This window comes from Hylobates moloch, unplaced genomic scaffold (genome assembly GCF_009828535.3).
Source record: "Hylobates moloch isolate HMO894 unplaced genomic scaffold, HMol_V3 SCAFFOLD_13, whole genome shotgun sequence".
NCBI classification, from domain to species: domain Eukaryota; kingdom Metazoa; phylum Chordata; class Mammalia; order Primates; family Hylobatidae; genus Hylobates; species Hylobates moloch.
This window is the reverse complement of record NW_026652288.1, coordinates 33,715,800-33,732,218: the sequence shown is the minus strand read 5'-3', so window position 1 is coordinate 33,732,218 and position 16,419 is coordinate 33,715,800. Positions and strand designations below refer to the sequence as shown.

At 40.4% G+C, this 16,419-nt stretch overlaps 1 protein-coding gene across 8 annotated transcripts in view; it reads left to right on the top strand.

The window, feature by feature from the left end:
• The first annotated feature begins 629 nt into the window (after positions 1 to 629).
• LOC116480560 (zinc finger protein 227) overlaps positions 630 to 16,419 on the top strand; it is a 65,336-nt gene continuing 49,546 nt past the window's right edge. For 3 of the 8 annotated variants that reach the window (XM_058426333.1, XM_058426332.1, XM_058426331.1), the window contains exons 1-5: positions 645 to 844; positions 5,475 to 5,647; positions 6,145 to 6,303; positions 7,490 to 7,612; positions 14,806 to 14,867. In XM_058426333.1, coding sequence (XP_058282316.1) covers positions 14,808 to 14,867 — 60 coding nt within the window. In that variant the 5' untranslated portion in view covers positions 645 to 844; positions 5,475 to 5,647; positions 6,145 to 6,303; positions 7,490 to 7,612; positions 14,806 to 14,807. Of the gene's footprint in view, positions 845 to 5,474; positions 5,648 to 6,144; positions 6,304 to 7,489; positions 7,613 to 14,799; positions 14,868 to 16,419 lie in introns of those variants that run through there. The other 5 variants (XM_058426335.1, XM_058426334.1, XM_032172660.2 and 2 more) reach the window with 5 other exon arrangements.

Here is a 16,419-nt window from a genome sequence, read left to right as displayed (position 1 = left end):
GTTGATAGAAAATTTTCATTACTATTAAATATTTCTTTGTATATCTTAAAATGTTCTTTTCTTCAAGGACTATTGTACTTTGTCCAATATTAATATATTTTAAAATTAGAGAAAGAATATGAGGCCTAGGACGACAGTCTCTTTCTGTATTAGAATATTTTTGTTTGTTTATGTCAGGTACCTGCAAACACTAATAGAAAAGGTTTACTTTAATCTATTTTCAGGTACTAATGTGATTTCAAGTTTTGCTTCAGTCCCCTAGTGAAGACGATCTGTTTGCCCTTTATCTTTACTCCTGTAGTGCAGCTCTTTGGGTTTTACTAGGTACCCTTCTCCCGATCCCCAACTTCTTCCCCGATGCCCTTGAACAACAGAATCGGTAGATACCACCAAGACAGACACTTCCACTCTAAAATTGCAAATCTTGGCTAAGGTTCGCCTTGGCTTTCTAGGATACCCGGAAGCTCAGGTTACTCAGAAATATTTCCGCTCCAAGGGGCGGAACTATGGCCGTTTTCCCCCTGCGGCATTCTGGGAAGTGTAGTCAGGGGTCCGCGTAGCCTGGGGAACTTCCGCTTTTGGATGGCCGAGCTAGGGAATTGTGGGAAGTGATCCAGGGTTTCTCTTTAGTTGCTGGAAGGCTCTTTCGCTTTAGGAGGGCTCAAGGAGACAAGTGTTTGGATCCGCTGGGACCCTCCAAGTTTTCTCAGCCTCGTCAGGGAGCAAGCGGGGCCCTGGCCCTCGTCTGGAAGAGGGCTAGAGAAGCTGTGGCCAGCTGGGAGGCTGGAGTTGGGAGCAGTTTGTGTTCTTTTCTCTCGGCTGAGCCTCACGGTTGGAGCAGTTCGTGAGTCCCCGGGTTGGGAGCGTCCTGGATCGGTTGTCCCTTGGTGAGAGTGTCTTCTGGCTTTCCCCAGCCAGCCTCTCCCACCTGCATGCCAGCTCTGCCACTTACTAGTGTTATAACGTTTTGTGAGTTAATCTTAATCTTTCTCTATCCGATTCTCCTCATTTCTGAAGTAGAGTCATTAGTAGGAGGTCCTTATACTTTTATACGAATTATTCATTAGATATCCAAAATAGCGTTATGTGGTAGGTACCACTATGTTCTAACAGAGACACGAAGATAATAGACTTCTCTACACAATGTAGAAAAGAAAGCTGTCTTATTACTGAATAAGGACAACCACTGTATAGTATGTAGGCAATCTAAAGAAAAATATTATTAAAAAATTCCGCCCTATGCGTACAGTCAAGCAGTTTTAAACTTTTTATACAATTCTACTTTAGACCACTATGTACGTCAGTTCTCAAGATTAATGACTTTTCAATAAGAGGACTTGGTCTCATCATTTACTGCTAATTCTTTTATAAATTTATTCTAAATTTACTTGAGAATCCAGTCTTAGTTAACTAACTTTATCCAAAGTAATAAAACTTCTCTTACCTCATCTGCTAGACGATTTACAGTTTAAAGAGAGACACCTTGGTTAAACTCTTACAGTGATAGGGACACTGAGTTGTTATTTTCTCAGATGTTTATATTCAAAAGGGACAAATCTCAGAACTTTCACAAATACTTCTAGGTTGTAAACCTGGCTAGAGGCTTACATAGCCTCTAACCAAATTTACATGCATATCAAAAGGTTAGAGAAAGGATTCAGAAGCACTAGGTTTCTTATGGAAATGCTCTAAGAAGAGGGAAGATGAACCCTAAAATGTACAGTTAGTAAGAGGCAGAACGTCCATATGAACCCAAGAAGTTGGAGCCTCAAGTCTGTGTTCATATTCTCCACGCTGTACATTTTTCTTAGAACCATATGAAATAATCGTGTATATGGTTTGTGGAAGTCTTTTTCTATCAGGTTTGGAAGGTGATCTGGGGCTTTAGAGTCTATATTCTCCTTATAGAAATAATGCATGACCATTATAGAGAGATTAGAAAATACAGAAATGTATAAAAGGAAATGAAAGTTACCCGTATTCACTGCTGTATATTTAAATAATTAGCTGGGTGTGGTGGCGCATACCGATAGTCCCAGCTACTTGGGAGGCTGAGGTGGGAGGATCCCTTGAGCTCAGGAGTTTGAAGCTGCAGTGAGCTATGACCACGGCACTGCACTCTAGCTTGGATGACAGTGAGAACCCATCCCTTTAACCCATAATCTCAGGATTTAGAGATAACCACTAACATTTTAAATGCATTTATGCATTGGTGCCATACCACCCACGTGGTATTTCTCTAATTTTTCTTATAGAAATTCCCAAACATGCACATGCAGAAAGTAGTGTTAATGACCCCCACCCCGCCATCATTTGTCTTTAACTCTTGTAAACATTTTGTCTATCTTATTGCATCTATTACTCTTCTCCCACATATGTTTTTGATGGGAAGAGGAGGAATTTGACTATTTAAAATCAAAACCAAATCCTAGTCAGTCGGTGTAAATGAAAAGTAATTAACATAAAGTAATTATGAATGAAGAGCAAAGGAAAGCAAATAACTTCAGGGTTTTCTTTCCTGGCAACTAGGAGGAAGGTAGTTATGTGAAAAACCTAAGAGAGAGGGAATCATTGAGATTTGGAAAGGAATAGTTATGAATTTGGCTTCTTTATTTGGAATGTTTTACTCAGGGTCTTTATTTATTTATTTTTGAGGTGGAGTCTCGCTCTGTCGCCCAGGCTGGAGTGCAGTGGCGCGATCTCGGCTCACTGCAAGCTCCACCTCCCGGGTTCACGCCATTCTCCTGCCTCAGCCTCCTGAGTAGCTGGGACTACAGGCACCCGCCACCATGCCTGGCTAATTTTTTGTATTTTTAGTAGAGACGGGGTTTCATCATGTTAGCCAGGATGGTCTTGATCTCCTGATCTCGTGATCCGCCCGCCTTGGCCTCCCAAAGTGCTGGGATTACAGCAGTTTGTAATCCCAGCCACCGTGCCTGGCCTACTCAGGGTCTTTTAGATCTGATCTGTTTCTCCCTTAGGCTGCATGTTACTTTGTTGCAGGGACTATGTCCCATTCTTTACCATTTGCTTAGCACCCAGCACAAGACTGGCAAGGAGGGGTTTAGTGTTTGTGGTTTGTGGAGCTGCCCAGTGTCTTGAAACAGAAACCTGCAGATCATTTAGATTGTATTCAGAATTCCCAAAATGGATTTAGGAAAAAATAAAAGGAAATAATGTCAATATTAGTGGCCCTTTATCTCACTTTTGGTGGGATGCATTTGCATATTCTTCTAGTTTTTTTTACAGTAATCAAAAGTTGATGTGTGGTTATTGATAATATTTTAATGATCAAAGCAACTTTTTGTAGAAACCTTCCATCCATAATTTATGTGTCCTTTGTTTATCACCTGAGGTTAACATTTGCTAACTTTTTATAGGGTAGTCATGAATCAGGCAGAATTTCCAGTGTTTTATGTGTACTTATTCATTTGTACTTGATATCAACCCTATTATAGTCTCCATTTTGTAAATGAAGAAAAAGGGGACAGAAGAAATGGAAGCACTAGTATTTTAATCTAGGCAGCTTTATACTAAGTCTGTAATATTGGCTACTTCACACTACTTTTATTAGTCTACAAGGCAAGAACCCATAGTAAGTCTTACTAGAGCAGGGAATATTTAAGCTATGGATGAAGACTGTCACCCAGGAGGGAAAAGAGTAGCAGGTTGTGACAGAAGAGACAGCAAATACAAAGAATTAGAGGTTTTTTGTAGGAGTACAAGTAATCCACTATGGCTGGACATGTAGAGTGGAAAGCAGATTCGAAGAGAGAAACAGCATCTGGAAAATTCCTGTTTGTGTGAGTTGTTAAAGCATTTGAACCGTCTCTTAAGGGCACTGGATAGACACGCAGGTGAAAATAATCAAATTTCCATCTTAGGAGATACACTTAACCTCTCTCTGCCTCTGGATCTCAAAGAGTAAACTAGAGGACATTACATTATTTGTCTTAAAAAAGTTGTGGAAATGGGCTAAGTGCGGTGGCTCATGCCTGTAATCCTAGCACTTTGGGAGGCCAGGGCGGGTGGATCACCTGAGGTCAGGAATTCGAGACTAGCCTGGCCAAGATGGCAAAACCCCGTCTCTACTAAAAATACAAAAATTAGCTGGGCGTGGTGGGGAGGGGGGTGCCTATAACTCCAGCGACTTGGGAGGCTGAGGCAGGAGACTCGCTTGAACCCTGAGTGAGGGCAGAGGTTGCAGTGAACCAAGATGACGCCACTTCACTCCAGCCTGGGCAAAAGAGCCAAACTCCATCTAACAACAACAACAACAAAACAAAACAAAAAGAAAAAAAAAAGTTGTGAAAGTGTAGTGAGGGTCCCAGAGTCGGAATAGTTTGGACTAGTTCCTGGCACATACTTGGTTCTTTATAAGAGATAGTTGTATATAACAGAATAAAGAATATATATTTAGTAAATGAGAACTACAAACATGTACTGTAGTGGATATGTGGATATTTTTAGGTATTGCTTTCTTCTTTCAACCCTCAATTCTTGGAAACATCAATTCTGTTATACATTTAAGCAAATAAAGATCATGGTTTAAACACTGAAGTAATAAACTTGTCCCTCTTTCAAATTCAGAAACTCCTTGAGGAATGATTACAGTGGCCCCAGTTGCTTTGAGTTGATCTACCATATGCCAAAGCTTGTGTTTTCTATGTCTAGCTATCCTCAGCAAGCAAATTGTTCTGAATTATATGACTGTGCTATTAACAAAAGTGGAAATCCACAATATATTCTGCCTTCATTGCATTTTTTGATTGCTCTTTCATTCTTTTTGTATCTAAAGAGTAGTTTTTCTATTAGTTGATCCTGTTAAATGTAAAAACTTAAAGGGTTTCCTCTGGCTTTTTTTTTTTTTTTTGGAAGTGGTGGGTATAATTCTGTTAGTACAGGATCACATGATGTTTCTTATAATCTTTTTTTTTTTGAGACAGTCTCACTCTGTCGCCCAGGCTGGAGTGCAGTGGCATGATCTTGGCTCACTGAAACCTCCGCCTCCCGGGTTCAAGCGATTCTTCTGCCTCAGCCTCCCAAGTAGCTGGGACTCCAGGCGCGCGCCACCACGCCCGGCTAATTTTTATATTTCTAGTAGAGACGGGGTTTCATCATATTGGCCAGGCTGGTCTCGAACTCCTGACCTTGTGATCCGCCCGCCTCGGCCTCCCAAAGTGCTGGGATTACAGGCGTGAGTCACGGCGCCCGGCCTATAATCTTTTTTTATTTTAGGGCTCCAATTCTTCACATATTTGCTGTTACTTTTTGTTAATAAGAAAAACCTAAATTCCACTGACATCAGAGAACTGCTTCAGCCTGGCTAAACAGCAAGAAGCCAAGACGAGGATTCCCGAGTCCGGGAGCTCCGAGAATTTGGAGATTCTTTTGTCACACTCTCGGTAACCCTCTCTCACTCGCTCTTTCTTTTCTTTTCTTTTCTTTTTCTTTTTTTCTTTTTTCTTTTTTAGCGCGAAGAGGGCGGCAGCTGGGAGTTCTGGGAAACGTATTCCAGAACTCTGTCCGGAAACAATTGGGCCGCAGGAGCGCGGGCCTTCTGGGAAGGGTAGTTCAGGAGCTCTGGGCAGGCAGAGCCACTTCCGCCCCGGAGAGCGAGGCCGCCACCATCTTTTGGGTCCGGGAGGTGAGTGAACCCTGCACCCCTACGACCCCTCTTGCACCTTTTCAGCCTGTGCTTGGGAATTGGCGCTCCCCAGCCATCAGTCTTAGGATGGAGAAGTCGCGGCCGCGGCAGAGGCCGAGAGGCCGAGGGTGGAAGTTTGCTCTCCTCCCGCACTTGGCAAGCAGCGCCGCTACTTCTGTGGGTATAATAAACAGCGAGTTACCTATGATCCGCGCTCCTGTTTCCTCATCTTTAAAATAGCAAGAAAGGTAGTAGTTACTGGGTAGGGTTGTAATTAGAATTAAACAAGATAATACGGGTCAAACCTTAGAACAGTGGTGTCACCTGATACCGGGTTGGCTTCTGCTATTGATACAGTCATTCCCTCACAAGCGCCGTTTTTACTGGAAGCCCCAGTGAAGAGAGAAGAAAGGTCTGGGCTTTATGCCGTGGCCTTTCTGTAGTATCCTTCAGGAGACTGAGTTCTTCCCGAACTTTTACTGATCTATTTTTTTTAGGAAGGATTGAGTCATGGGGCTCCAGTGCGTGGGGATGTTTACTGCCGTTTATCCGGGATAGAGACTCCATCGTGCTGACAGCATCCTTTTATTCATCGCCTCCGAATTCGCAAAGAGGAGGAAGGAGGGACTTCTTGGCTTCTACCAGCATAGCCCCAGGTACCTGCTCTTGAACGCACTTTGTTGTTCCATTTTCTGTCCTTTCAGTTAGTCAAGTTTCCTTCACTCAGTAAGTTACTACTGAAAAATGATGAAATATTTGTTGAATAAATGTGAGAGTGAGTAGGAAAGCTACTTGGAAGTGAGTATATTACCAATAACATCTTACCACTTTGATTTTAAGGCATTCGTTTGTGGACCATAGCTATTGATGAAGTAGGTCTTGTTATTATGTTCTGAGGAAATTAGGCGGAACTTATGTTATTAAATACTTTCCCGAAGTTATTCAACTGATAGTAAGAGGTGGATTTGGGATTGAACCCAAGCATTCCTTTTCAGACTGTGTGATCTTTTTTGTTTGTTTTTGTTTCTTTGGTTTTTGTTGTTGTTTATTTTCTATTCCTTTTTCAGAGTTTGTAATCTTAATCTAAATGATATAGTCATCTTCAGTTATCTTAAATAGTAATCCGTATGGCTACAGGTGACCCATTGGAAATCAGCCTTGGGAATGTAGGTATGGATTTTACTGTGGAAGACCTCAAAAACTGCACTGATGAATTTTGAATTTTTAAGAAAAATCTTACAACATCTCACTTACTTAATTTGATTCTATGTCAAAATATGTCATATTCTGGTTATAGAAGTAATGAATGCTCATTATAGAGATGCACTATCCAATCCAGTAGCTATAAGCCACATGTGCCCTAGGAACACTTGAAATGTGTCTAGTCCAAATTGAGATGTGCTGTAAGTGTTAAATACACACTGGATTTCAAAAACTTTGTACAAAAAATGTAAGATGGCTCATTGATTTTTTTTGTATTACATGTGAAAATGGTAATATTTTGGATACATTGGCTTAAATAATGTTAAAATTGACTTCACCTATTTTTGGTTTTTTTTTGCCTTTTTTATATGTCACCGCCTAGCAAATTTAAAATTACGTATGTGTCTCAGTATATTTCTATTGGACAGTGATGTTATATTCCAAAAACTTAAAAATAGAAAATTACTTATAATAAAACTGCTAACACTTTAATGTGCTTCCCTTTAGTATTTGCTATGGATGTTTCTCAAAATAGGTTTGGTATTCTGTGTAGTAGTTTTTTTCTTAATATATTATGAAAATTTTCTTAATTTGATTTATTGGTTATTTTTTTTATTCTGATTTATTTGGTGGTGTGAGACGGAGATTCACTCTTGTTGCCCAGGCTGGAATACAATGGCGTGATCTCAGCTCACTGCAACCTCCATCTCCCAGGTTCAAGTGATTCTCCTGCATCAACCTCCCGAGTAACTGGGATTACAGGTGTGTGCCATCACTCCCAGCTAATTTTTCTATTTTTAGTAGAGACGGGGTTTCACCATGTTACCCAGGCTAATCTTGAACTCTTGACCTCAGGTGATCCGCCCACCTCAGCCTCCCAAGGTGCTGGAATTACCGGCGTGAGCCACTGCACCTGGCCGAAAAATTTCAAGCACATTCAACTGTCAAATGAGTGGTGCAGTGAATTCCACGTAACCAACACTTAGATTCAACATTTGCTGCAGACCATCTCCTCCTCCTTCCACCCCACTTTTTTTTTTTTTAATTAGAGTGTCTTAAAGCAGGAGTCCCCAACTCCTGGGCAGCGGACCTGGTACTAGTCTGTGGCCTGTTAGGAACTTGACGGCACAGAAGGAGGTGATTGGAGTGGTACTTCCTGAGCTCTGCCTCCTGCCAGATCAGCAGGGGCATTAGATTCTCATAGGAGGGACTACACATGCGACGGATCTAGGTTGTGCATTCCTTATGAGAATGTAACTAATGCCTCATGATTTGAGGTGGAACCTATCATCCCCAAACCATCTCCCCCGCCCCCATCTGTGGAAAAATTATCTCCCACGAAACTGGTCCCTGGTGCAAAAAAGGCTGCAGATGGTTGTCTTAAAGCATATGCCAGACATCAGGTCAGCTTTTTTTGTTGTGTTTTTTTTTTTCTTTTTTTTTTTTTAAAAACGGAGTCTCACCCTGTCGCCCAGACTGCAGTGCAGTGGCGCCATCTCGGTTCACTGCAGCCTCTGCCTCCTGGGTTCAAGTGAGTCTCTTGCCTCAGCCTCCTGAGTAGCTAAGGTCAGTTTTTATTTTTTTATTTTTTTTTATTATTATACTTTAAGTTTTAGGGTACATGTGCACAATGCGCAGGTTTGTTACATATGTATACATGTGCCATGTTGGTGTGCTGCACCCATTAACTCATCATTTAGCATTAGGTATGTCTCCTAATGCTATCCCTCTGCCCTCCCCCCACCCCACAACAGTCCCCAGAGTGTGATGTTCCCCTTCCTGTGTCCATGTGTTCTCCTTGTTCAATTCCCACCTATGAGTGAGAACATGTGGTGTTTGGTTTTTTGTCCTTCCGATAGTTTGTTGAGAATGATGGTTTCCAGTTTCATCCATGTCCCTACAAAGGACATGAGCTCATCCTTTTTTATGGCTGCATAGTATTCCATGCTGTATATGTGCCACATTTTCTTAATCCAGCCTATCATTGACGGACATTTGGGTTGGTTCCAAGTCTTTGCTATTGTGAATAGTGCCACAATAAACATACGTGTGCATGTGTCTTTATAGCAGCATGATTTATAATCCTTTGGGTATATACCCAGTAATGGGATGGCTGGGTCAAATGGTATTTCTAGTTCTAGATCCCTGAGTAATCGCCACACTGACTTCCACAATGGTTGAACTAGTTTACAGTCCCACCAACAGTGTAAAAGTGTTCCTATTTCTCCACATCCTCTCCAGCACCTGTTGTTTCCTGACTTTTTAATGATGGCCATTCTAACTGGTGTGAGATGGTATCTCATTGTGGTTTTGATTTGCATTTCTCTGATGGCCAGTGATGATGAGCATTTTTTCATGTGTTTTTTGGCTGCATAAATGTCTTCTTTTGAGAAGTGTCTGTTCATGTCCTTCACCCACTTTTTGATGGAGTTGTTTTTTTCTTGTAAATTTGTTTGAGTTCATTGTAGATTCTGGATATTAGCCCTTTGTCAGATGAGTAGATTGTGAAAATTTTCTCCCCATTTGGTAGGTTGCCTGTTCACTCTGATGGTAGTTTCTTTTCCAGTGCAGAAGCTCTTTAATTAGATCCCATTCGTGAATTTTGGCTTTTGTTGCCATTGCTTATGGTGTTTTAGACATGAAGTCCTTGCCCATGCCTATGTCCTGAATGGTATTGTCTAGCTTTTCTTCTAGGGTTTTTGTGGTTTCAGGTCTAACATGTAAGTCTTTAATCCATCTTGAATTAATTTTTGTATAAGGTGTAAGGAAGGGATCCAGTTTCAGCTTTCTACATATGGCTAGCCAGTTTTCCCAGCACCATTTATTAAATAGGGAATCCTTTCCCCATTGCTTGTTTTTGTCAGGTTTGTCAAAGATCAGATGGTTGTAGATACGCGGCATTATTTCTGAGGGCTCTGTTCTGTTCCATTGATCTATATCTCTGTTTTGGAACCAGTACCATGCTGTTTTGGTTACTATAGCCTTGTAGTATAGTTTGAAGTCAGGTAGCGTGATGCCTCCAGCTTTGTTCTTTTGACTTAGGATTGACTTGGCAATGTGGGCTCTTTTTTTGGTTCCATATGAACTTTAAAGTAGTTTTTTGCAATTCTGTGAAGAAAGTCATTGGTAGCTTGATGGGGATGGCATTGAATCTATAAATTACCTTCGGCAGTATGGCCATTTTCACGATATTGATTCTTCCTACCCATGAGCATGGAATGTTCTTCCATTTGTTTGTATCCTCTTTTATTTCATTGAGCAGTGGTTTGTAGTTCTCCTTGAAGAGGTCTTTCACATCCCTTGTAAGTTGGATTCCTAGGTATTTTATTCTCTTTGAAGCAATTGTGAATGGGATTTCACTCATGATTTGGCTCTCTGTTTGTCTGTTATTGGTGTATAAGAATGCTTGTGATTTTTGTACATTGATTTTGTATCCTGAGACTTTGCTGAAGTTGCTTATCAGCTTAAGGAGATTTTGGGCTGAGACAATGGGGTTTTCTAGATATACAATCATGTCATCTGCAAACAGGGACAATTTGACTTCCTCTTTTCCTAATTGAATACCCTTTATTTCCTTCTCCTGCCTGATTGCCCTGGCCAGAACTTCCAACACTATGTTGAATAGGAGTGGTGGGAGAGGGCATCCCTGTCTGTGCCAGTTTTCAGAGGGAATGCTTCCAGTTTTTGCCCATTCAGTGTGATATTGGCTGTGGGTTTGTCATAGATAGCTCTTATTATTTTGAGATAGGTCCCATCAATACCTAATTTACTGAGAGTTTTTAGCATGAAGGGTTGTTGAATTTTGTCAAAGGCCTTTTCTGCATCTATTGAGATAATCATGTGGTTTTTGTCTTTGGTTCTGTTTATATGCTGGATTACATTTATTGATTTGTGTATGTTGAACCAGCCTTGCATCCCAGGGATGAAGCCCACTTGATCATGGTGGATAAGCTTTTTGATGGGCTGCTGGATTTGGTTTGCCAGTATTTTATTGAGGATTTTTGCATCAATGTTCATCAAGGATATTGGTCTGAAATTCTCTTTTTTGGTTGTGTCTCTGCCAGGCTTTGGTATCAGGATGATGCTAGCCTCATAAAATGAGTTAGGGAGGATTGCCTCTTTTTCTATTGATTGGAATAGTTTCAGAAGGAATGGTACCAGCTCTTCCTTGTACCTCTGGTAGAATTCGCCTGCGGATCCATCTGGTCCTGGACTTTTTTTGGTTGGTAAGCTATTGATTATCGCCACAATTTCAGAGCCTGTTACTGGTCTATTCAGAGATTCAACTTCTTCCTGGTTTAGTCTTGAGAGGGTGTATGTGTTGAGGAATTTATCCATTTCTTCTAGATTTTCTAGTTTATTTGCGTAGAGGTGTTTGTAGTATTCTCTGATGGTGATTTGTATTTCTGTGGGATCGGTGGTGATCTCCCCTTTATCATTTTTTATTGCATCTATTTGATTCTTCTCTCTTTTCTTCTTTATTAGTCTTGCTAGTGGTCTGTGGATTTTGTTGATCTTTTCATAAAACCAGCTCCTGGATTCATTATTTTTTGAAGGGTTTTTTGTGTCTCTATTTCCTTCAGTTCTGCTCTGATCTTAGTTATTTCTTGCCTTCTGCTAGCTTTTGAATGTGTTTGCTCTTGCTTTTCTAGTTCTTTTAATTGTGATGTTAGGGTGTCAATTTTGGATCTTTCCTGCTTTCTCTTGTGGGCATTTAGTGCCATGAATTTCCCTCTACACACTGCTTTGAATGTGTCCCAGAGATTCTGGTATGTTGTATCTTTGTTCTCGCTGGTTTCAAAGAACATCTTTTATTTCTGCCTTCATTTCGTTATGTACCCAGTAGTCATTCAGGAGCAGGTTGTTCAGTTTCCATGTAGTTGAGCGGTTTTGGGTTTTGAGTTTCTTAATCCTGAGTTCTAGTTTGATTGCATTGTGGTCTGAGATAGTTTGTTATAATTTCTGTTCTTTTACATTTGCTGAGGTGTGCTCACTGCCACCTTGCAGTTTGATCTCAAACTGTTGTGCCAGCAATCAGCGAGACTCCGTGGGCGTAGGACCCTCTGAGCCAGGTGTGGGATATAATCTCCTGGTGTGCCATTTTTTAAGTCCATTGGAAAAGCACAGTATTAGGGTGGGAGTGACCTGATTTTCCCAGTGCCGTCTGTCACCCTATCTTTGACTAGGAAAGGGAACTCCCTGACCCCTTGCGCTTCCCGAGTGTGGCAGTGCCTCACCCTGCTTCGGCTCACGCACGGTGCGCTGCACCCACTGTCCTGCACCCACTGTCTGGCACTTCCTAGTGAGATGAACCCGGTACCTCAAATGGAAATGCAGAAATCACCCGTCTTCTGTATCGCTCACGCTGGGAGCTGTAGACTGGAGCTGTTCCTATTCGGCCGTCTTGGCTCCACCCTCCAGTTTTTTTTTTATATTCTACCATGACCTCTGAAACTGAAGCTATAATTTGCCATTTGCTCAGTACAGTATATCGTTTTTTGTTCTTTTTCTTTCACACTGTTTTGTCATTATGTTTTCGTAGTGTCTTTTAGAATATACATATATAATTTTTTTTTTTTTAGTGCAGTCTGGGATAATTTGCTTTTACTATCTGTGTGCATATTTTGTTGTCCTTTCTTGTCTTTTTTTGTTCAGTTTATTCCCTTTTATTTGTGCTCAACTGGTCTGGAGTTTATATGGTTTTGTGTCTTCTAACTTTAAAAATGTTCTCCTTCTTAGCAAATACTAAACTTAATCAGCATGTGTTCTTATTCTGAAGAATATTGAGACTAAAAAAAATCTAAAAGAAGATGGGGCCAGGTGCGGTGACTCATGCCTGTAATCCCAGCACTTTGGGAGGCCGAGGCGTGTGGATCACCTGAAGTCAGGAGTTTGAGACCAGCCTGGCCAGCATGATGAAACCCCGTCTCTACTAAAAACACAAAAATTGGCCGGGTGTGGTGGTGCGTACCTGTAATCCCAGCTACCTTTTTTTTTTTTTCCTGGCTAACAAGGTGAAACCCCATCTCTATTAAAAATACAAAAAATTAGCTGGGCGTGGTGCTGAGCGCCTGTAGTCCCAGCTACTTGGGAGGCTGAGGCAGGAGAATGGCGTGAACCTGGGAGGCGGAGCTTGCAGTGAGCCAAGACCACACCACTGCACTCCAGCCTGGGTGACAGAGTGAGACTCCATCTCAAAAAAAAAAAAAGGCTATGTTTTTATAGATCTACTTTTTATTGCAGCCACCCTCAAAATTTGTCATTATAGTTCTTTGGCTTTTTTTAAACAAATATTATTATATTACCAATATAGTCACAAATGTTTTCTTATCATTGCTTTTTGCAGTCCATCTTTTAGGGTTCACATGGTTATAAATTCTCTTCATTTTTTTTCAGCTAAAATATTGTTTCTTTCTCATGTAAATAATCATTTAGTTGAACGTAGAATTCAGGTTGACAATTTATTTTGGAGGGAATATTCATTTGTTTTAAATCTCCATTCTGTTACCCTATTTCTGTCAATCTAATTGTTATTTCTTTTAGGTCAACTATATTTTCTTTCTAGGAGCTTTAAGGTTATTGTTGTTTCCAGTTCTTTATGTTTGTTTAGTCTTTTGCATTTCTGAGTTTTACTGTGATTTGTTTAGGAGTGTGTTTATTTTTATTTATACTGTTCAGAATTTTTATATGCAAACTTGTATCTTTTATCAGTTGTGTGAAATTCTCAGCAATTGTATCTTGAAATTAAAACCTCTCAGTCATTCCCTCCATCCTGCATTCTCTTCTCCCATTCCTGTTAGACAAATACGGAAGCCTCTCAATTTATCTTTCATGTTTCTTGATTTTTCGTTTGTGTCTTTATCTTTCTCTTTGCTGTGTGTTTTTCTCTGTGCACATAAAATAAAAGAGATGTACGAATGATCGTTTCCAGGCTTCATGAAGTATATTGACCCAGAATGATACGTTTTAGAAAACTGATAACAGTGTCAGTAAAATATTACTAGCTGGGCAACAAATTACTAAGAAGAAACCTTAAGTCAGATTTCGGCTTTTCAGAAATTAAAGGTGACGTTCATAGGAGAGCAATATTTGCAAGGCAAGTGTGTGAGGCACAGTATCATCTGCTTTTTTTTTTTTTTTTTTTTTGAGACAGAGTCTTACTGTGTCATCCAGGTTAGAGTTCATCGGCATGATCTTGGCTCACTATAACCTCCACCTTCCAGGTTCTAGCAATTCTCATGCCTCAGCCTCCCAAGTAGCTGGGATTACAGACCCGCACCACCATGCCTGGCTAATTTTTTTATTTTTGGTAGAGATGAGGTTTTGCCGTGTTGACCAGACTGGTCCCAAACTTCTGACCTCATGTGATCCTCCCTCCATGGCCTCCTAAAGTGCTGGGATTACAAGCATGAGCCACTGTGCCAGGCCTGGCTAAACAGCAAGAAGCCATGAAGAAGCTTTTTTGTAACTATAATAGAAAGGGACTCCTGGTTCTTAGAACTTTCCATCTACTTATTTAATCCTTGGAAAAACCCTATGAGGGAGGTATGATTTATGATTCTTACCATGTCCTCATTGTACACATAACAGAAATGAGGCACAGAGAGGGTTTTTAATATCCCCAAGGTTACACAGCTGGTAAATATCATTTCTAGGAATTAAACCCAGATACTTGACTTGAGAGCCCTCATATGTTGTTACATTGCCTCTTGTTTCCTACTGTCTCTGCCATCAGAAATCCTTGTAGCAGGAATGCTGCACTTGTGCAGACTGTTCACTGCCCAGTGGCACTGAACTATCATGCCATTTAGTAGCTGGAATACAGTCCATGTTCTGCTTACCAAGCTGTAAGTGGCTATACCTGTCTGAATGTAGGGCTATTTCTGTAATTTCCTCATATGTCCACGTGGGCTAACAGCAGGCTTGTGTCTCATGGCGTCTTTGGTCTTCCCCAGTTATGCCATCTCGGGACTGTGACCTTCCCCAGAAGGAGCAGGAGAAAATGACCAAGTTTCAGGTAAGTAAAGGATTCCTTGCTGTCTTTTAAAATGTGATTTATTTCTCAAAAATTAGAGATTTATTTTTTCTCTTTCTTGGAAAGGTTAGTGGAAAAACAGATCTTCAGGGCATGTTGTATGCTAACGTGTTTTTTTGTTTTAGTTTATCACCTTTACTATTTTACAAAACAGTGTTTGAAAAAATAATAGAAGCTTTAATCAAAAATAATCTACGCTACTATCCTTACGAACTAGCTTTTTTCATTTTCCCATGTTCCTTTTTCATACACATTTTGCAATACTTGAGTAGATAAGATTTTCAATTGTGAATTCTCCACTTAATTGCATCACCTGCATTGTAGGTGATTACATCATACATCACTGCCATTGAATTGCAGTGCCCTTAAAAAGACGACAAAAACTATTCCTTATTTAGCCTTTCAGAAATTCAGAAATTTTAAGAATTTTACTACTTTAAAATAAATCCAGTGACTTTTTTTCCTACATATAAAAACAATTCCTTCAAAAGAAATTCTGGGGGCATTCAATATTATTTGTCCTTAAAGTTTTAGGAACTCTGCATTGAAGAGGTTCATGTCTCAGTTTCATGTTAGTTGCCTCAGGTGTTTTGTAAACAGAACATCTAAAGAATGACATGGTGTAATTTTATTAGATGCTTTCAGAGAAGAAGAGCTATATATTTTTTCCTGTTTATGTTTTTATCACTTATTTCTTATATGAATTTATTTCATCAAAGTAACTGCATGTACATAAGTTTAAGGTCTAGTAGTACTTAGATGTCTTGACAGCCCTTTCTATCTGTCATTGCATTTTTCAGATGTGAGGATGGAGATGATTTATCTGCATTTTAAATATGAAGAAACAGGTTATGGGAACATTTCATAGCTGCCCCAAATTTCCCAGGTAGCTGACTCATTGGACACGGAAGCTTCCAACTATTAGGAATATCTGGCATTCTATTTTCATGTATAGGCAGGCAGAACAAAAGAGTTTTCCGTTCACAGAGATGAGCACATATGATAGAAGTACCTGATGTTACCTTTTTATTCTTTTGAGACAGAGTTTCATTCTTGTCACCTAGGCTGGAGTGCAACAGCATGTTCTTAGCTCACTGCAACCTCTGCCTCCCAGGTTCAAGCAATTCTCCTGCCTCAGCCTCCCAAGTAGCTGGGATTACAGGCATGTACCACCACGCCTGGCTAATTTTGTATTTTTATTAGGGACAGGGTTTCACCACGTTGGCCAGGCTGGTCTTGAACTCCTGACCTCAGATGATCCACTCACTTCAGCCTCCCAAAGTGCTGGGATTATAGGCGTGAACCAGTGCACCTGGCCCTGATGTTACCTTTTGTAGGATAGACCCCAACAATGCCCCTCATCCAGTTTCCATCTGAATTCCTATCTCTTCTCTAGTTTTGTCTCTTAGTCATTCCATGAACGTAGATGTTCAAGCAGTTTTTATATAAATGTTTTACATTTCCCTACAGCAAAAGCTATCAGGCATGATGGTAAGAGACAGCAGCAAACGGGTGGCATATACTTAAACATTAG